This window comes from Phyllostomus discolor, chromosome 9, assembly GCF_004126475.2.
Source record: "Phyllostomus discolor isolate MPI-MPIP mPhyDis1 chromosome 9, mPhyDis1.pri.v3, whole genome shotgun sequence".
Lineage (NCBI taxonomy): Eukaryota > Metazoa > Chordata > Mammalia > Chiroptera > Phyllostomidae > Phyllostomus > Phyllostomus discolor.
The window spans coordinates 6219513-6242387 of NC_040911.2; the positions used below are offsets into that span (position 1 = coordinate 6219513).

The 22875-nt window shown below is 37.9% G+C and overlaps 1 protein-coding gene across 3 annotated transcripts in view; it reads left to right on the plus strand.

Moving 5' to 3' along the window:
- Nucleotides 1–15875, plus strand: part of CDH19 (cadherin 19) — a 55012-nt gene extending 39137 nt beyond the window's left edge. For 2 of the 3 annotated variants that reach the window (XM_036010157.1, XM_028524697.2), the window contains exons 6-12: nt 395–576; nt 1349–1602; nt 5516–5643; nt 10339–10460; nt 11900–12017; nt 13385–13636; nt 14394–15875. In XM_036010157.1, the coding sequence (XP_035866050.1) occupies nt 395–576; nt 1349–1602; nt 5516–5643; nt 10339–10460; nt 11900–12017; nt 13385–13636; nt 14394–14884 (1547 nt within the window). In that variant the 3' untranslated portion in view covers nt 14885–15875. Of the gene's footprint in view, nt 1–394; nt 577–1348; nt 1603–5515; nt 5644–10338; nt 10461–11899; nt 12018–13384; nt 13637–14393 lie in introns of those variants that run through there. The other variant, XM_036010158.1, reaches the window with a different exon arrangement.
- Nucleotides 15876–22875: the final 7000 nt, after the last annotated feature.

The following is a 22875-nucleotide window of genomic DNA, read 5'->3' on the forward strand; positions in this document are numbered from 1 at the left end:
GGGGGGCCATGTGATAGGCAACCACACATGATGTTTCTCTTCCTCTCTTTCTCCTTCCCCTCCCCTCTCTCTAAAAATAAATAAATAAAATTTTAAAAAGAACGTGTATGTGTACATGCGTGTGTATCAGTTTGTTGGGAGTCACACTGCAAAGCTAAAGGTCACTGTTCAAGTCCCAGTTAAGGCACATGCCTGGGTTGTGGGATCAGTCCCCGATTGGTCAATGTTTCTCTCCCTCTTCCTCCCTTTCTCTCTCTCTACAAATAAATAAAATCTTAAAAAAAAAAGAGAAGGTGGCATGGGTTTCCCTATGGTCCATAAATAAAGGGTGCTATAATTGGGAGATTCTTACGTTTATTATTTATATGAAGTCTCTTGAATTTTGTTTTCGAAGGTTTATACCGCATGAATGTCTCTGAATTCGCACCCGCTGGTACTTCTGTAGGAAAAATCATGGCCTATGATAATGACATAGGAGATAATGCAGAAATGGAGTACATCATTGAAGATGATTCACAAACGTTTGATATCATCACTAATCATGAGACCCAGGAAGGAATAGTTGTATTAAAAAAGGTAGATATATTAAAATTACTTGCTTTGCAGAATAATTTTACTGCAATTTTATTTCAAATCAGAAATACATAGAATTATTTTGTGTAGCCAGTTAGTTTCCAAATGAGAACCTGTGATTTATTTATGGTGTAAAGAGACAAGGAATTTAGAGAAGTGATTTTGTTATTACAGAGCTTCTTGCATTATATGTAGAATGTTTTTAAAAAATATGTTAAGTAGAGGACAAACTTTATGAAAAGATCTTAAATGTCAAAAAATAATTCTTAATTCTGTAAGATATTTATCCCCAGAAAAGTATAATTTTAAACTTAAATTAAAAATTATTTGGAAATTATATGTACTGGTAATAGGACTTACTAAGATATATTTAAGAGACAATAATAGATGCTCAAATAAATTTTTAAAGAAATGTGCAGATACAGTTAATATCCCGAAGTATTTTATAGTAGATATAAAGAACAAAATACAAATAGGGATTTACTGTGCTACTACTTAATGATTCCGTCAAAGGGATCCAGGTAGATAAAACGTAAAACCAATATGCAGATCATGGGTTATAGAACTGTATGCCTGAAACCTATAAAATCTTATTAACCAATGTTAGTCTAATAAATTAAATTAAAAGGAAAAATATAAAACAGAACAACTTAAGGGCGGGAAAGTAAAACCTAACTGAAACTGAAAGTAATGCAACAACAAAATCTTTCTTTTCCTAAGTAATGTCTTGGGTTACTGAGGCCATTTCTTCTGTGTGCACTGCATTTCTTTATAGAAAGTGGATTTTGAGCAGCAGAACAACTATCGCATTAAAGCAAAAGTTAAAAACCCCCGTGTTGACGAGCAGCTCCTGAAATACCACGCTGAAACTTCCACCACGATCATTAAGGTCCAGGTGGGAGACGAAGATGAGCCCCCGGTCTTCCACCTCCCGCATTACGTGTTTGAGATCTCCGAAGGACGCCCGCGGGGGTCGTGGGTGGGCACCGTCTCTGCCAGAGATCCAGATCAGAAGGAATCTCCTATCCGGTACGTCCGCAAGGCCAGCTTTGCAGTAATGAATGCACGGACGCAGACTGGCTTAAATACGTGATGTTATGCCTGTGACACAAGGATATGCCCATATTTATCCATATAGTACCTAGAGCTTCATTATTGGTCAAAAAGCCACAAAATAAGCAACTGCAAACATGAAAGAAATCGGCAACCATCATCCAAAGTTGGGTGCAACCATCTCTGTGAGTAGGGGTAGGAAGGTGAGGGTAAAGGAGTCCTTGATTATGCCCAAAGAAGACACACACAAAGCTGATCCAAATGTGGTTCAATTTTAATAGTATTTAATTAAAATGATATTCAAAAGTTGAGAAAGGTTTTTTTTTAAGCTTTGGACAGTCGACTTGGTTGGAGCATCATCTCACACACCAAAAGGATGTGGGTTTGATTCCTGCTCAGGGCTCGAGCCCGGGGTTGTGAGTTTCTTCCCCCATCCGGCCGCTTACGAAGGCAATCCGATCAATGTTTCTCTCTTGCGTCACTGTCTCTCTCTCTCTCTCTCTCTCGCTCTCTCACTGTCTCCCTTACCCTCTCTCTAAAAATCAATAAACATACTTGCAGGTGAGGATGAAAATAAAATTGAGAAAGCTTTTTATAGGACACCACTTAAAAGAGTAAAAATGGAGTCAGTCTAATCAGAAATAAATTTCTGTTTCTGTTCAACGGTATTTGCCATACACTAGTCTGCTATAGTCACCCTTATTTCCTTCTTTCTTAATATGTGAATTATGGGTCTGGTAGACATAAGAACGAAGTCTGTTACACGTTCCCTTAATCTGTTTACCACAACCCCCCCCCCCACCATGTAGGCGCTGCCTCTGTCATGCGCTTTGCAGAGACCACAGATTCAAAGAAGGAGCTTCTTTAAATCTTTGAGAGAGAGGGATGCTCTCCCTTTTACACTCTAATTGCTAATCATAAAAGCTGCTTTCTAATAGGTAGATATAGTTCCTATGTAGTTACAGTAATTGTAGAAAAAACTGTAAGTGTGTATATGATGTATATGCATCATTAAAACCCAGTGAATCAGTTGTTTAAATTTTTGTAGGATATTTATTAACTTGTTCTTCTTAGAATACTTAAGAATATCTAATATTTTTCATTCGCACATTTAAAGATTTTATTTATTTACTTTTAGAGAGAGGGGAAGGGAGGGAGAAACAGAGGGAGAAAAACATTGAGGTGAGATAGGAACAGTGATTGCTTATTTCTCATATGCACCCCATCCTGGGACTGGACCCACAGCCCTGGAATGTGCCCTGACTGGGAATCGAACCTGTGACTTTTTGCATTGCAGAATGATGCCCAACCAACTAAGCCACACCAGTCAGGGATACCTAATACTTTAAAAATGCTTTAAAGACTACACTGTTCATTATATTCTCATTTATATATCATTGAATGATAATAAAGTGTTGAAAACAATTTAAATGTTAAATTTTATTGATGTAAATAAGACAATGAATGATAATTTACAACAATGTTTATGAACACTGATGAAAAAACATGGTATGATTTTAAAAGATAATACAAAATTATTAGAGTTGTATGTTTACTACAAGTAAAAATGTTAGGTATATATTAGGCAGATAAGTGAGACAAATGTTAATAGAAGTCATGCATTTTATAGTACCACTTCTGGTGGTTACTGACCTTATTTTTTACAAAAAATATTTTTTACTAGCAGTTTTCATTTTTATACTGAAATTAATTACTCTTAAAATAGTTTGTGAACACCTATCAACAAAAATATATTTCAATGCTTTTTCTGGACATTTTTTTCATTTAGAAGTATCTCTTAAATAAAATTACTTTTCAGTTTTTTTCCATGTAACATAGCAAATGTTCAAAACACATCATGAAAACAAAATTAAACGTGTGTACACTAGGCTTTCATGTGTCTCCGTTTCTTCTGAGAAATCGGAACAGAACTTTTGTGCTTGTACAAACATTAAGAACAAATGTAAAGGCATCTGGAGATGGAGTCATGGAAGAATCTTTTGTTTACATAATTCTGGTAAGGGCTGTGAGCAATGGGAAAACATTGCACCATCACCTTTTATTCATTCAGCTTTTTGAAAACTTGATTTATTGGGGAGGACTGACACTGGTTAATAAGACTATCTTGGTTTCAAGTGCACAATTCTATGACACGTGATCTGCATGTGGTACTGTGCCAGCTTTCCTTCCCTCACTGTTTATCTCCCACCCCATCACCCTTCGCTTCTCCCCCACCCCCCTTCCCTCTGGAAACCACCATAATGGTGCCTGTGTCTGTGATTTCTTTTGTTCATTTGTTCTTCTTGTTTGTCCATTTGTTGCTTTCGGTTTCAAAATTCAGCATTTAAATTGTTTTATAACATATGAGTGAAATCATGTGGTTCTTAACTTTTTCTGTCTGACTTATTTTGCTTAGCATGATAGTCTCAAGATCCATTTATGTTGTAGCAAATGGCAGTACTTCATCTTTCTTATGGCTGACTAGTATTCCATTGAATATATTTTTAAAGAAATGGAGAGTCCATACAAAGCAATTTAAGGTGAACCAAAGATTCATCTTTTATGCATCAAACATTTACATTTTAAGCTTATTAGCTCAGGCTCTTTAAAGTATATTTCAGACAAGCTTCATATTCTAAATGTGTTTATTGACTATTATTTAAAATGTTACTTCTCACTGAGGATCATAATTTTTAAAACTTTTACTTAGAAATAATCTTTAACTTTTGATTGGTTTTATTTTGACTGGCGTATTATAGAAACTGGATATTCTAGATATTTAGTACAAAATATTAACTGGTAAAATGCTGTTTCATTTGTCAACAAATAAGTAGAAAACTTGACCACTTGTGGGCATGTAAGTAAATCACTTATAAAGGTTTAAAAGTGAGTAAAGTTCAAACCGAATTCCTCTAAAGCTTTATTCTCTGTCATTTCTGTTTTAATTCTCCCCAGAATACCAAGCTACAAATTAGTGATATTTTTAGAAACCTGTCAATTGAAGATTAAAATAGTCCCATCTTTTATCATCCAATTATGGCAAACCTCATTGATGTTTCATCAAAGTCTTCCGGAATATTCTTGCAATGAGAAGCCCTCCCCTAACCTTAGTTATTACTCTTCTTTAATTTTTATTATTAATCATTTGCAGCCAGATAAGACATGCTGAGTACTTCAAAGGCTCTTTTCATTGTGGAGCTGAAGATCATTTTCCAGACTTTTCAGTATGCAAAACACATTTTATTCTCATATTACTATTATTTATAAATTATATATTATAAACATTATCATTTATATAAATTATTGTATTATTTCCACACAATCAACTGTCAACCTACCTTTGCCTTTATATACATAACAATGTGCTAATAGTTAATAAATTTTCTTTCAGCAAAGACAAATAATTTCTCATAGCTCAGCTATCAAGTAATTATAATATGATACACAGATTTAGCATGCAACTCTGTGTTGGAATGAGTCTCAGAGCAGTCTAGGCTAGTGCTTTGTTTTATGTTGCTTCATATTAAAAAGAAAAGGTTCACACACATTCATTTTTATCCCCATTTATTGGCATTTCTCTTTATTTTGTGAATGACATTTTGCCATTTCCTTTTTAAACAAGTTACCCACTTATTAGCATCCTCTCTTGGGAATGAACATGAGTTTAGATTGAGCAAACATCAGTTTAAACCCGAAGCCACTGTAGTTTCTTTTTTTCCCTATCTTTACTGAATTGAAATACATATATATGTATGTGTGTGTATTTCTTTCTGAAAATTGTTCAGAATTTAATTAGTATGTGGAGCATGCATTTGACAATCTGTCTTATTGCTTTGAATGTGTTATACAGAGAAAAAATAAAATGAAGGGGCATTCTTCTTTGGTTCAGGTATTCTATGCACATCACCGGAAGCGGCGAGTTCTGCATTGATGACAACGGCACCATCTTCACAGTCAGCCCCCTCGATCGGGAGAGGAGTGCGTGGCACAACCTGAGCGTCAGAGCCGGGGAACAGGGTAAGTCCTCACTTGGGTACCGCAGATCAGTTCGCCGTGACGCCCGGGCCTAGGGACCAAAGCTCACTTACAATGTTGATGGAGTTAAATGGTATTCTATATGTCAATTCATACATCTGTATTTATTTCATTATTTTAAATTAACAATGTCTGCTCGTTGCTGTTGTGCTTATAAATTGCCTCACCATTTACATTTCTGCAGCAGTAATAAACAAACCACTTGAATCGTAGACAACAGAGGATCACAAAAAAAGTGTCATAAAAAAATTACCCGCCGCGTGTGGTAACCACCTGGAAGATGGGGCACAACAGTTATGTGGATTGTGGGAAAGAGACATTGTCTTGTGACACTGGTCTTATCAGCAAATGAAGTTCATGTTGCCTCGTCTCTTTCCTGGAAAGCTTCCCAAATTAAGCGACAAGCTGTTTATCAGCATGTCAGCTAAGTGAGCAAAACCACTATCTTAAAAAAAGCTGTGAAGATATCAATATATGTATGTTGTAAATAGTCATGTCAAAAGTTTAATTTGAACAAAATTTAAACAGAATTTTCAGAGAAAAAGAATAGAAACTTTAAATGAATTTCTTACTAAGTTTTCTTCAATTTATTTGCACCTGGAATTCTTTTTCCAGTTTACTTACCAAAACAAAAAAGAATTTCTATGATGGTATATTATATGTTAAAACCATTCAAAGATGCACCTTAAATTTGGAATCGCTCCATCTCGAAATCTCTAGGGACACTTTTTATATTTTAATGTTGTATTTATCTGTTTTCCTAAATATAACATGATAGAGAAGTGTCTCAACATAATTCTTAATGGTTTATGCATTTCCTAAAAGCCATGGATTTGTGGTATATATTAAACTTGCAACTTATAATATTTAAGTAAGTGAAAATTGCAATATCTGTCACAATTGCAATATCTGTCAGAATCATAACTGATTAATTGGGAAAGACAGTTACAAACACAATGTCATCCCAACCCAGAAACCTTCTCCACGACAGTGGGAAAGTAACAGTTTTATCACTCAGAAGCACTGAAGCAGAGTGAGATGTACGTTCCGGGGAACCTGCTAAGAGACCGCCCAGAGAGAGAGCTCTCTCCCTCTCCCAAGCCCAGGCAGCCGTGACCCATCACACGTTGTGCTCGAGAGAAGCAATTACCAGCCTTCAAGGAGGAGGGCTTCCCACCACCCATCCCACACAGTTCCTTCTACACTCACTAGGCGGTTGGGTTGCCCACCTGAGTTTGCTAATTGACTTTCTCCAGATGAAAACTAAGCCCTTCATTCCTTTAGGACAAGAGGTAATTTTGCAAGCTGGGTCAAAGCCTTTGCTGACCTTTGGCTCCTAGCCTCTCACAGAAACTGGAAGGAAGGCTGCTCCCTGCTTGAAGACACATTTCAAAGGGTCGGCCCCCAGTGCTTGAGAAAGACAGAGGTGGGCTGGAAAGTCGGCAGGAGGACTTCTGACTATGAAAAGGCTTACATGCATATCAAATGTTCTAAGAGGAAGGAAAGACAGTCTTTTCCCTTACTTTCAACAGAGAATTGTCTCTTTATTTTACTTTGTAACGTTTCATTTTTATTTTTCTTTATCGTTGTTCAAGTACAATTTTCTGCTTTTTCTCCCCACCCCTCCCCACCACCCCAGTCCTCCCTGCCCCCCCCCATTTCTACCACCTTGTTGTTGTCCATGTGTCCTTTACGATTGTACCTGTAAACCCTTCCCCCTTTCCCCCATCATCTCCTCCCCTCTCCCCTCTGGTCACTGTCAGCCTGTTCTCAGTTTCAGTGTCTTTGGCTATATACTATGTGTGCTTCTTCGTTTTGAGAATTGTCTCTTTAAAAAAGTCTTTACATTAAAAATCACAGTTGTCAATATAAGGCTTTTATAGGAGCAAAGGATCCTATTGATTATAAATAAAAACATTAAGAGAAATAAAGTAACCTCCCTCTTCCTACTCTTTAATTGTATGTACCTTTCCCATAGCATGTTTAAATGAAAGAGAAGTATTAAAAACAATGTTAAGCATATATAGGATATATTATGCCACATCTTGTTTTTTATCATTTCATAAAACATGTGTATTATTACTTCTGGTTAGTAGATAAAATAATATTTGACATTTATTGCTCCTTTATATGTTAAAAATATTCTAAATGCTTTATGGGTATTTATTTAATCTTTATAACAGTTCTGGAAGTAGATACTAGTATCATTGCCATTTTGCAGAGAATCGACCGAAATAAACAGCTAAGTAACTGTCTCAAAATGAGAACTCAGATTAAAATTCACTTTTAAAACTCATGATATTAATACATTTGTTACATTGGCTCATTCATTTTTAATAAGCATGCAGAATTTCCTAGGGTGGTTGTAATTTATTTGGCCAATTCCCCTTTGATGTACAGTTGGGTTATTTCCCATTATTTGTGATGCCAACAGTTCTGGAGTAAACACGTTGCATCTTGTACTCCTCTGCCCTGGTGCTGAGGCCGGATAGCCGGAAGCTGGGGAAGTTCCTTGGCAAGTGGAATAGGGAAATGGAGACAGATAGTTAAATAGCTGAGCAATTTACAGCCAAATAATAAATCACATCCTATCTCCCCTAAGCAAGGACACTTAGGAGCGAATGGTTTATACATTGTAGACGGTGCTGGAGCCCACCAGCCTCCGTCCGGGTTCTTCTTCGATGACACTGTTTGAAGGTGAAGCTGACCGGAGAATGACCCTGACCTCTGTCTATGCTTGTTTTGATAAATCAGCACATTGAAGGACATACCTGGGAAGCTGATGCACATTCTATTAAGATCCTTCCCTGAGACCTCCCATAAAATTTCCGCCTTTAACAGATAAAAATCCTTAAAACAAAGGGCCCAGCGCACACTCTCTCTTTCTCTCTCTTCAGCACGCCTGTGCCTTCCTCCCTTCTTTCCTCGGGGATGTGCCTTTGCTTTCTTTCCCCTGAGCTCTGAAGGTTCCCAGGAGACTTGTAACCAGGGGAACGGTGGGCAGTAGCCGCTTATCCTGGGCAAACCCCTGAACCTGTCTCCAAGGGCCCTCTGTAACTTGTTTCCTGAGTCCCTGCAACCCAGCCAGCTCATGCCTTCTGCCTCTGTGACTTCCTATCTAAAAGGCCAACACAGTGGCGCCTGGGTTTGACTCTTCCTCATGTTTCCAGAAGGCCAAGGAAGCTCTGCCTAGGCTCCTTCAGGTTGCAATGGTCTTGCCTCCTCTCTCTGACGCCCTTCCTTTGTGTCTTTGTCCCCAGCTCTAATAAAGGTAGAGTTCAAAATCGCCTGGACTGGTACTGTGAAGTGTTCCCTGCATGAAGTCAAGAACTCACGCATTTCAGACCTGGCAGGGGCAGACCCTGGGTTTCCCATGCAAATTACTGGTTCAAAGATATATGTAGTTTAGCTTTCACTGTCTGTTGCTAGATAAGGTTCTAGAATAGGTTTTCTTCCCTATTATTTCTCAGCATTCCACCATCCCTAGGTTTTTGGGTTTTTTTTTTTTTTATATTTAACACCAATTTCATGGACCAAATCATCATTCTCTACACTTTTGGTGAGCAAGAGCCTTTGCAAATGTTTTGATAAAGTAGCATCTCTCAGCTGTGGGCTATTTTTGCTCCCTAGGACATCTGACAAGGTCGGAGGACAATTTTGTATATCACAGCCAGTGGGGGGATTGCTACCGGCATGGGGTTAGTACGGAGACCAAACAATGCTGCTACGCATCCTACAATGCACAGATGACCCCTCAAAACGGCCACTCATCCTGTCTAAAGTATCAACAGCAACGAAGCAAGAACGCCTGGTTTCAAATCACTTGAATTTTTCTCACCTGGGAATTTGTGGTTTGTGAATATTCCCACTGATTTGTCTTTTTCACATCATTTGTCAGGATTTGAAAATGAGAGCTATTCATATTTCATCTTGTGATGCGAACACTTATCCAGACCACTGTTTTTTTGGTTTTGGTTTATCTTTTTTTCACATTGCTTTTTGCCATTTAAAAAATGTATTTACCTGCATCCTCTCATTCTTTCATAGTTCCTGTATTTCTATTTCTTGACTCAGTAAGAACACCCTCCCGACTCAACGTATATATAAACCTTTACTTAGCTGTTACTTTAATTATCTTATTTTACCATGTATTTAGATAATTATTTCATGCCCTGTTCTGTTGTTAAAAACTACGCTGGATGATACCATCATTAAGAGTACTTACTGGTGGCTTCCTAACTGCCTTTGACATTCCAGCTATGACCTTAGGCAAGTCATTTAACTGCAATTTATGAAACTAAATGGTTTCTGAATGTTCTTAGCAGCCAAGCTGGGGAGGATAATAACACACATATTCATCAGCATTGGATTAATGAGCACAAATATGTTAAAAGTGTCCTGGATTTTAGGAAGATGTTCATATAACTATCTTCTTTACTACCGTTTCTCATCAGCTCATACATGTACGGCAGGTACAAAGCACTCGATACACATTGGTTGAGTTGAATGTGTTAAGAACATTCTTTTCTAGCCTGTGTTGTTGATGAATATATGGATTATATAGAGAGGCTGTCCTTAGCTTTTATTCAAAAAGCACATAACCTCTAATGTGCTTTTTATAAATGTTTCCCCTAATGAAAGAATTAATATTATTTATTTTTACTCTGTTTATTGCAGACAATGTTGAACAGATTTCTTCTGTTCCCGTATATGTGCAAGTTCTTGATATTAATGATAATGCCCCTGAGTTCTCTGACGACTATAAGACTTACATGTGTGAAAATGCCGGCTCTGGCCAGGTGAGACTCTAATCAACTCCTGACATATTAATCACATGCTTTTGTGCTGTGCGTTCTGTGTAAGTTAAATTTCTTTTGAAAAACGGTAACATGTCACACTTTGACAGTGTTTCTATTCCATGTTTTTATATAATCTTTATTATATTTTTCCATTACCATTCAGTCCCCTTATACCCCCCTCGCCCCCTGCACATACCATACCCATGGTCCAGGTCCATGAGTCCTTTCCCCATTTGCTCAGTCTCTCCACCCCCAAACACCCCAACTAGCTTCCCCCCTCCCAGTAACAATCACCACACTGTTAGTAGGCACAGACATCTTGTAGCTCATTCTGAATCTCTTATGAAGGGGCTGAGACCCATGTTAAGAACTTGTAATGTATGACACTACTCTTCACCATTACTGTTAATATTAACAAAATTAGTTTTAACAAAGGCCAGTTCTGCCCATTTATTTAATGAATAGAGTTTTATATTTACTAATTCCTTATAAGATAGGAATGGTAGACTAAAAGTTGTATCATTCTTTTCAAATACTCGTAGGAAAAAAAAGACAAAATTAAATACCTACATACACACATAAACTCAAACACATCATTAAACATAAGTTGTTAATATCATATGTAAATTATAATTAAAAGCAATTTCTGAAAGTATTAAAAGGTAATAACTCAAGAACAATGTGTTTAGGAGTATAAACATGCTATTAACTTGTATATTCAACTTATTTGATTTCCAGCATTAATCACAATCTCACTACGTGATCTTGACAGCACATCTCTTCCTTTTTGACAATAATGAGCAACCTGACTGACACATTCATGTCTTGAAAGAAAATAATTAATTGAGAACTGATTCATTCATAGCTCATCACTTCACTTTCTTATGATCTAAGATACAGGAGGCTGTTTGATGTGGAACATTTTTATTATATTCTTTATGGGTCAAAGGAAATCATGTATATCACTCCTTTGCTATAAATGCACTGTTTTCTTAAATCAATTTTAAAATCTCATTACTTTGGCAAACACTTTAGTAAGACAATAACTTCACACCAGTTATGCACTCAATGTAAGCAGGGGCTGTGTGTTTTCAGTATATCGTAATGACTGGCATTCAGACAGGGAAGGGAGAAGGAAAGAAGGGGTGTGGCAGGAAGGAGGGGAGGGAGTCTTTGAGAATGTCTAACAAACTTAGTTCAAGGAAACCATCTGGCTATAATAAAATGTATTTATTATATAATATCAGAACACTCCTTTGAACAGGGCAAGTAAAGATATTTTTAACCTGAGAAAATATGTTAGTATCCATATCAACTTGATAATTATCCTCTGTGATGTCCATAAATTTTTATAAAACAATTAAAAAATTTAATAACAATGGTAACAATGATCTTTTTTCCTGAAGGGAAAAAAAACATCTTTTTCTATTTTTTTCTAGATAATCCAGACCATCAGTGCAGTGGATAGAGATAAGTCCATAGAAGACCACTATTTTTCCTTTAATTTATCTGTGGAGGACACACAGAACTCTAGTTTTACACTCATAGATAACCAAGGTAATTCCATTCACTCATGATGGCTTTTGATCTACTCTCCTAGCATCGTGGTTGATTTATGTGAACTTACAGCATTGCTTTTTAAACTGTTACTGCAACATGATAATGTTGAGATATAAAGTGAGAAGTAGAAATGAAAATGGGAAACAAAACCCAAAGTGAACTTCTGAAAATACTACCCACATTTTCTGCTGGATTTCTTGAAATTAGAAGCAATTTTTCAAGTCCTCAGTGGCTGTTAGTCCTTGTCTGAATGACTCTGTAATATAATTTCAGTTCTGACACAATGATTCCTTTCATACCATCATGAAAGTCAAGCTTCGATAGATGTCTGCGGAAGATAGTGATGCATCCTTAACTTGTTGTAGACATGTTAGCTTGATCAATTCAAAGATAATTGATGTCAATAATGATGCCTATAACTTTATGAAGTTGGTTCAATATTGTTCTTTTTCCCTCATCATTAGATGACTGTGTCATGTTAAGGACAAAATGTTCTAAACATTTCATATGGAGACACAGCATTTCTTTTCTTTCCATAGAAGTGATGAACTTTATAGGGAGCTGCTCTGTTCTTTTTTTAATTCAGTAAAATATTTTTTATCAACATACAGATTTCTGTTTTAATTTTGCTTTATATCCCCAAAATATGAATCACCATTGGTTTTATTACTCAAGCGTCTGTTACCAAATACCTTTGCCTTTCTTTCTGGACAAGAGTTTAGTCTTTAATGTGGGGGACACCTTTTGTTGGGAGAATAAATATGGTCATGCTGTCTCCCTTTTCTCCTTGTCATATTCCCCAATGAAAGGACCTCAAATAGACTTAGGATAAAAACCTCTAATATCAACATAAGAAATAAGACATGGCTTAGATTTGTTGGTATTAATACAAAATAAAGTTCTAAGGCAGAATAAAGATATGGAAACAAAGAAAATAATTGATTGTGTTTAATGTTTATAGTTATAAATAACCTATATATAGGAAAAATATAAATTCTCTCACCTTGTATATCTGTCTAGTAACTAGAATCAAAAGGGTTCTATAGACTCAAGAGCAAGATGGAGAATTGGTTTTAAAGAGATGATGTGAGAAAAGCCATAATTAGGCATACATTTCAAAACACTTTCATTTGTTTTGCATTTCATGGTTTGCCTTGTACAATTAGTTTGTTTGCTACAGAAAATAATTGGGGGGTTGGAGATGTCAAAACCAAGAACAAAAAAGGAGAACAATACTGAGGCATAAGAAATTAAACGAAAAATATTATTTAGGTTATCACTGTACTATTGCCTCTACTACATATGCCTGGTACGAATTTCTCATATGGTGTTGAAAAAATTATGTACATGAATTTTTGTTTTAGATAACACAGCTGTAATTTTGACTAATAGAACTGGTTTTAGCCTCCAAGAAGAGCCTGTCTTCTACATATCCATCTTAATTGCCGACAATGGACTCCCGTCACTTACAAGCACTAACACCCTTACCATCCACGTCTGTGACTGTGGTGACGATGGCAGTGTGGAGACCTGCAGTGACAAAGACTTCTCTGCGAGATTCAAGACAGACATTGCTATTGTCGTTGCTATTCTGATATGCATGGTGATAATATGTGGTAAGTAGTGTTGAACCGAACATGCCTCCTTTTATTGAAAGTAGTGTGATAATTATGGAACATACATGATTTCATTATAGCAGTCTAGTGTGGCTGTGTGTGTGTGTGTTTAGAAGTCCTCTTCTGAATGTACAACATTACAATTCTTAAATTAAGTGGAGTAAATTTAACAAATCGTAACTGTACTCTTCAAGCTGAAAATCAACAGTAACAAATCAATGAACAGTTTTAAAGCTTTTAGAAAAAATGCCTGTTGCCTATTTTGTAGTCAGTAAATATTAACTTGGAATATAAGTCTGCTACAGAATTTCTGTCACTGGGGACTACTGAGCTTTTCCATTATGCTTAACTTTTATTAACGTGTGTCTTTGATTTTGACCGGACAAGTGCATGTGTATTGAAAAATGTTCCTGTATTCTGCTTTGTTCTATTTCCAGTATAGAAGAAAAAAAACAAAATTTTAGGTTTTAAATTGATCATCGTCAAAAACATCTCATTGTACTTTTATGATATTTTTCTACTCTAAATCACCAACTAGAAAGTTTGTTGTATTCCCTGTGTCATTCTGCAAGCCCCTTTCGTAAGTTTTCAACAGCAAATACATTTGAGTCTTAAAATCATAAAATCTAAGCTTATGTCTTGAGGTTATAACAACGGTGAATATTGTAAAGTGTATCATAAATAATATGTCGTGTTGTTTTATGTTATATTAATTGTATTCTATTACATTAATATTTTGGTGTGCTTTCTTTGCCAGGGCTTATTCTTTTGACTCTCAGCCTAAAACAGCGAAGAAAACAGACTCTGTTTCCGGAGAAAGGTGAAGATTTCAGAGAGAATATCTTCCGATACGATGACGAAGGGGGAGGGGAAGATGACACGGAGGCCTTTGACATTGGGGAGCTGAAGAGCAGAGCGATCCTGAGGGAGCGGAAGACACGCAAGACCCCCGCCGGCGAGCTCGGCAGCCTGTACAGGCAGTCCCTGCAGGTCGGCCCCGATAACGCCATCATTCGGGAATTCATTCTGGAAAAGCTCCGAGAGGCGAACACGGACCCCTGCGCCCCTCCTTTTGACTCCCTCCAGACCTATGCGTTTGAGGGGACAGGGTCCTTAGCGGAGTCCCTGAGCTCTTTAGGATCAGCAAGCTCTGATCAGGATGACAATTATGATTACCTTCACGAACTGGGACCTCGCTTTAAAAGATTAGCGTGCATGTTTGGTTCGACTATGCAGCCAAATAACTAGGGCTGGGGAGGGGGTGTTGGAAGGCTGGGCGAAAACGGTGAAGGGGTTAGGCAGAAAAAGGAATCAGACGCAGACAATACAACGGCGATTGCCAAAGGGAGGCGAGTGGAAAAAGATGGAAGAGGACAAAGGGGGGATACACAGGGACAGAAAAGAGTGACTTTGGGTGGTGAGCGCACCATGCAGTGTGCAGATGATATATTATAGAGCTGTACGCTCGAAACCTGTATAGTGTTATTAATCAAAGTCACCCCAATAAATTCAATTAAAATAAAAACGTTAAAAATGCTGGTATGTTTGCGGGCAAACTGGTAGTGTCTTGGTAAAGAGTTGTATGCTCCAGTTCTTTGGGGGGAAACCTGATTTATAGTGTTTTCTGATTTCCCTAGGGGAAATACCCATGGTTATTTCAAGCCAGCCATGTGCTGTCCGGGCACCTCCCTCCCAACGCTGACTTACTCTCCTAACATTGTTTTCAGCACCACCCAAGTTACCAATGCTTTTGAATGTTTAAGGTGGGAAAGGCGATGAACCTAGAGTATTTTAATAGTATTTCATTTATGCATTTACTAAATCTTACCAAATAAGAGTAAAGTGTATAGGTGGGTTAAATTCCTGATGCTATACAGAGATTAAAAAAACACCTGGGAGAGCCTGGATAATCACATAAAACTTGAAAAAAAAAACTATTTGTTTACATAAACAACAAGTCACTACTAGGAGTCTATGATTTATTCTAATTTTACATTTTTAAATCTCTGTCAGAGCCACATTTTAAAATTGATTTTAAATTTAGACTGCTAATTAATATATGTGAATTAAACAAAGATGTAGTATCAATTTATATTAGTTTTGATATTATAGCTTTGTACAAAGAAGGGGCATACATATGTTTAGGAGTTTTTCTCAAATTGTGTTCATGTGTAACCAATACATCTTTATCATGTCATGACACAATGACAAAATATTTATTCATCACTACGTTACACATCATGAAAAGGGTGGGGAATGTGAAAAATTTGAAGTGAAATTTCATCTACTAGGATGATAGAGGTAAATGAAGGAGGAATGTACTCACCCTTGAATTAACGTTCCTTCTAAGTATTATGATCAACTGCACTGAAGCCTACCACACACACGAAAAAAAAACATGGTAAAATTCTCAGCTTTTCCTTTTCTCTTACGATTTAAACTATAACTTTTGCTTCACAGTCTTTTTTATTATGGAATAATAATTAGGTACAGTAGTAACTTTTATTGTAACACTGTGAAGGATTAATGCTAAACTGCTGGGCATAAAGCTTTACGGCAATATTCGATAATAAGATGAGATGCTTTAATTTTTATCAACTTTGTAAGAATGGCCCTTACTAGTCTATGCCAATCCAGGTGGAATTTCAAATTCACAGTTTTATACAGAAAGAAAGTAGTGAGTGCAATTGTCAGGTAGCAGCTAGGAATGGGCGGCCGGAGGAGAAGTAAAGCAGGACCCCCACCCAGTGCAAGCTAATGAAAAACTTAACACAGAAGCCCTGGCTGGCATAGCTCAGTGGATTGAGCGCGGGCTGGGAACCAAAGTGTCCCAGGTTCGATTCCCAGCCAGGGCACATGCCTGGGTTGCAGGCCAGAACCCCCAGCAACCGCACATTGATGTTTCTCTCTCTCTATCTCCTTCCCTTCCCTCTCTAAAAATAAATAAATAAAATCTTAAAAAAAAAAAAAAGAAAAGAAAAGCTTAACGCAGGAGGCTGGAAACGGAGACACGTCTCACCTGCTGACTCAGCAGTCCTGAGCCCCCTGGGCTAAATGAGACAGCCAGGCATTCCAAACATTCAGCAGGAGGGGAGCCCTTGAAGTTCTGTGTGCATCGTCTCCACCAGCTGGGAAGGCAAGCCTTGGAGGCTGTGTATTAATCCCAAGGTCTGGAGGAGGGAGGTGGAAGAGGGACCTAGAAACCAACTAAGGTACATAAGCCTTGAACCCCAATAGCCGGGCCCAAGTGTATAGAACAAACTTACTAACGACTTTATTTCTGTGTTCATGGGGCATTCCGAATAATTGGGTGCCTGCCTATAGTTTCATGCTCAAGTGTATTTTATAAATAAACTTGTTAACTCATTTCCACTATGCGAGCTGTCTCTCACCTGAATTCTCTTGTGAGCAAGGCAAGACCCAAGGAGGGGAAGCCCCCGACTCCAGCCTCGCAGGCAACACAGTGACCTACAAATGGATTTTTATGTCCATTTTATATGAATAGTATGTGAAACTTGAGCTGCACCAAGTTGGGCATATATGTTTAAATCAAATACTTTTGAATAATTTTCAGCTAAAGATACAGTCATTGAATGGCTATGATATTTTTTCTCTGTACTTTGAAATGTCCACATCCACACCACGCAGTAAAAGTTTTTTCATTAGCATCAGTCAGGTACCATTATGTGGGTGACACAGATGTCATCACTTCACAAAAGCTTGAGGAAATTAGACTCGAAATACAACAATTTAGGATGACATTAAAAGTAGACGAAAGTAAGTAGATATCATTATGTACTTAGGGAAGATTAAGAATATTTAAAATAATTTTAAAAGAGTGAAAACTTGCAAACAAAATAGAAATTTTTGTGTTCAGATGACATTTATATTTTTACTATATTAACATAAAAATGGAAAGAGTATAGTTTCCTAACTTTTTAAATAAATTAGTTCTGGAGGGATTTTTCCCTTATATTTTAAAAAATAATGCAATATAATTATGATTGAAAGACTGGAAATTATGATAAACAACAGATGATGCAATCCACGGAAAAATAGATGAGAAAAAAGAAGAAGGAGTTCTGGGGATGCAGACGGCTTTGTCATAGATGAAAGCCTTATAAACAAACCACTTTTCAATCTGGATGAGCACCCTCTAAAAAGGCGCACTGACCTAATGTATGTACCAACTGGGTTTTATGTTTGTGTCCATTGGCCTTAAGTAGATGTGTTAAATTCTGGTTTAGTTAATGATAGGATTGTCAGCTGTAGGATACACAGAAAAGCACAGCTGGTTGTGTAACTGTTTTCTGGTCTAAAAAGAGTTTTTTTGAGTTGCATCAAAAATGCTATCTGAATCTATTAAAGAAGCTGTAATATCCTATAAATTGTACTTAGCAGTATTTGAATACCTATTTTAACTTTTTCCTAGTTATGGTTGTTGCAAGAAGACAGTTAGCTGTATCCTAAGGTAAGGACATAGCATTACTGCTGTGGCTGGTGTGGCTCAGTGGATTGAGTGCCAGCCTGCAAACCAAAGGGTTGTAGGTTTGATTCCCAGTTAGGGCACATGCCTGGGTTTTGGGCCAGGTCCCCAGTAGGGGGTGCTCAAGAGGCAACCACACATTGAATTTTCTCTCCATCTCTTTCTCCCTCCCTTCCGGCTTCCCTAAAAATAAAAATAAATTAAAATCTTTTTGAAAAAAAGACATGGCATTAGGAAATCATTCTATTCCATTTTAACAGAGGCTCCATCAGTGCAGATATTTATGAAAATAGCACAGTTTCAGATTAATGCCCCAAGGGCTGCGATACTTGCCTTCATTAACTCACAGCATTACACATACATCTTAAATTACTAATGGTTGAAATGGGAAAATATTCAGTCCTTTACAAGAATCAAAAAGTTCACAATAATAGATGTTCACTCAGTATATGAGCTTGAGCCTCACAGAGTGAGTTTGCATTAGTCCACTTTTATCTGAATATCTGGGCACACTTTGTGAAACTGCCTAACCGCTCAGGACCGGAGTCTCTAATCTGTGAAACGAGGTCCAGTGTCCCCCTTTCCTGTGAGTGCTGTGAACAGTGGGTCAAACAGCGCACGGGCACTCCGCGACAAACGTGCGGGCTCCGTGCACACCAGCACGGTGACCACGCTGAAGCTGTGTTGTCTGCGCGCGCACGTCCCTTCTCCCCTCCCACTCATAGATCCCAGCGGCTTCCCAGCACGTTTGAAATACAGATCGGCGTCCTGACCCGACAGGTAGGGTCATGCATCATCCCGCCTCAGCTTATGTCCGCAGGGTCTTAACGCTCCCACTCTCGTCTTGGAGGCCTGGAACATCCTCCTGCAAACACTCCCCCTTTCCACCCCTCACCTCATTCAGGTAGGTGATCGCTGTTCCCCGGCGGCTCTTGCTCTGCTTTGCTTTGCATCCAAGCACTTAGCTACCCCGTATTATTACACTATAAATATTTCACTTTTTACTGTTTTTATCCATTATTACAGTGTAAACCTTAAGTGGGCAAGGGATTGTCTGACTTGTTTATTTGTTTTTGTCTTAAATTGTTTCTGGCACATAGCAAGTAAATGCATTAATGAATCCCAAGTGACATTTACGTACTGACTTTTGTTGAATATTAGTATGAAATTAATGTATTTTTTAAAAAAAATACATTGGCATTGGGTAGTGCTTGGGTAAAGATTTTTAAAAATCTTTCTGGAAATTACATGGGTTTGGCATGTTAACTTGTTTGGAGTTATTTATATTCCGCTTGGAATTTTAAAAAGCGATCATGTTACACTGTTCAATGAGACAGGTCCTTTGATGGTCTCACAGGGGTGAGTCCCGAGGCAGGGTGACGCGCAGGGAAGTGGGCACGACAGCCTGCTTCTCATTTCGGAGTGCGGCTGGGTAACAAATGCGCTGGCAAGCTAACAGGGTCACACGAAACCTCCTAGGTAGGCTTCATGTTCTTCTGCGCGACATAAAAAGGGCATTAAATATCAGATATGCTAAAGGCTGCGAGACAAATTTGAGAGAGAACTGGAGGAAAGGAATATGTGACATTTTACTTTTCCATTTAAGTCTGTCCACCTATGATCACATATCCATCCATCCATCCATCCATCCATTTATCATTTATCTATTCTGAGAGGTTTTCTGGAAGACTAGCCTCTCAACCACAAGGCAGATTTCAGGACCTGCTAGAATTTGTTGTGTCCCTCTGTCCTTAGATCTCTGAGGATGGCAGGCGGGCTGATAGGCCTGAGCCGTCGGGAAGACAGCAAGGGCTGCAGATGGGCGGTGTGCGATTCCTTAGCCTACGACAGGCAAAGCTGCGTGAGTTTCCCATAGGTTAAGGGATGGCCGCTGTAGAAATTTTGCACAGAAGATAGGAGCTGAGTGGGAGCTTAAATCAATCATCTAAAGAAGTTGTCACACAGGCTGAGAGACAATAGGAACCTCAAAGGCTTAAACTGTCTCCCAATACCCCATGCGAGTGGACCAGGATAAAGTGCCCACAGTGGGACAGTGGGAGGCTTAGCCTCACACAGGACTCTGGCTGTGGATGCTGATAGCACCAGCCAGGTTTATCTGCCTGTTACCTCTCTCCCCATCCCTACCAGGTGGCAGAGTTCCCAAAGCAGCTGAGAAAGTGGGACTGGGCAAGAGACGGCACTTTATATCAGATGTGAGTTAACAGGCTTCCGGTGGAGAGGGGGCTATGAGGGGACGAAATGGTGATGGGAAAAAATACAATAAAAAAGTAAAAGAAAAAAAAGGCTTCTGGTACTTGGAGAAGGGAATTTAAAAAAAAAAAAAAACATTTGGTGATGCCCAACAGCTGTGCAAACTGTCTGAAATTTGGCCAATGTGGCACATCAGAAAAATCAATGCAAATGTGTGTAAAAATGGAATCAAATAAAACATTCTCATGATGTTTCCTTCAGGTTACAGACTAATCAATAAACGGACTATATGAGCACATGGAATCAATTTGGCATTTCTCATAGTTCAAATACATAATTTAAAATTCTATTTTCGAATATACACTATAAGCAAAATACAAAAGAAGCACATATAATTTATAGTGCTCTTAAAACATCAGAGAGCCCATAAATAGTCTATACAGCTTTACTTCATGCCGTCCTTTGTGCTTGCTCATTTTCATATTTAAAGTGTGATATGTTCCGTTGAGTTCTGCAGGGCTCGGTGATTTGTCTCAGCTGTGAAGAAGGCTGGACAAGCAAACTACCATATATTCACAACCACGTTCAGGTAAAAATCTACTCACCGTTTTGTCTCAAAAAGGGAGTGCACTGATGCATGGGATTCACATGTTCCGTACATGACCTCACAGGCATGCTAGTGAGAGTAAGTGCTCAGTGAAGGGCATTGTAAATTATTTCCCAGGCATTAACAAGTCTTTGCTAGGTCAACTTTAGTGCACTGTGTAAAACTTTCTTTCTTGGTGGCTTCATCCACTTGATGGGAATGTGTAACTCTTTGCACTATTGTAGGAATTAACTATAATAACACATATAAAGAATAAACTGTGCCTAATGTATGGCAAACAATAATTTTACCTGTTATTATTATTGACATAGTAATTGTTATATTATTAAGTTTATCTTTTTAAATTATTATTATATTTTATTTATTATTTATTTATAAAGATTTTATTTATTTATTTTTAGGGAGGGAGGGAAGGGAGGGAGGGAGGGGGTAGAGAGAGGGAGAGAGAGAGAGAGAGAAACATCAATGTGCGGTTGCTGGGGGTTATGGCCTGCAACCCAGAAATGTACCCTGGCTGGGAATCGAACCTGGGACACTTTGGTTCCCAGCCCGCGCTCAATCCACTGAGCTACGCCAGCCAGGGCTCAGTTTATCTTTAGGAATGTTCATAGACAGACTTTCTTACTCTAGAATTAATGTAGACAAAAAGTAAAAACAAATAACTCAGGCCATTAATTAGCCTTACTGCCCTCCCCCTATAATTCCTCCAGAGTAATATCACATTATTACCAAAGGAAAAAATTAATTGCTCACGTTGTACATTCCATATAAGATGTTCTGATTGAAAGTCACTCCTCTATGATATTTATTTTGGAAAAACACTGCTAAGATAAGTAGTAACTAAATTTTGTGGCAACTTTTTAAAGCTATTTTTTAGAAAAGGAAATATCAAAAAAAGAGAGGATTGATTCTGCTCGCTTTGTAATCAATGATGAAATGGAATTATGTCTATGTTCTATTAGAACCCCATGGAAGAAATAAAACATGCTAATATCTCCAAGAGAAAACTTTCTCATCTATTCTTACCAGCTAACATCTGATGCTCACAGTTCTAATTTTAGATAAAGAACGTAGCATTAAATCACAAGTCAGAGCGCTCTCTTCACCTCTGACAGTAGAGAGTGCAAGCCCCACCCTGGGCTTCTACCTACGTCCCCCTCCTCCCTGTTTTGAAAAACAAAAGTTAAGGACACATCGCCATATGTTCCATGACAAGTAAGTTTTCATCATCTCTCCTTCTTTTTTCAACTGAGAGCTCAGGCAAGTGCTAGGCAATGGTCCAGCTCACACGGACACCTCGATTCTCAGGCACTTTTCTTCCTGATCCAGATGACCCCTGCCTTAACGCTGGAAGCCTCCTCTACAGAGCTAATCACTTAATTTTAACTCCCTTTAAAACTTAACACACACCTGCACGTGACATAGTCGGTTTCCAAGGAGAGAATTTAGCCCAATTACTTGAAAATGGTTTTAGTTTTGTTAATTAGACAATTCAAATTAAAATTTCATAAATCCCACAGTGGTTGGCAAAATGAAGTTTACGGTTGTTTGTATGGAAAAGGATAAAATAATAAATACAGGGTCCAGCACAAATAACATCCCCTTTTTGTCACTAAATCTCTTACTATAAAATTATAAGCATATCATTCTGTAACGTAACTATCACCTCAAGCACACCATATGACATTTTAGGTAAAATGTTCAAATTAAAACTATAAATTATTGCACCCATATTATTTCCCTATCAACCATACTCAAGCAGGCGCTACTTGTGCTGGACCCTGTACTAATATAAGAATAAACTCTGTGTTTTGTGTACTCACAGTATAAACATGCATTTGCCCCAACCCGCATTGAGCATTCATTCATAATAAGTTCTTACCATTATCAGACATTGTTAAAATAATTTGTCTCAATAACAGAGTTTTAAGAGCA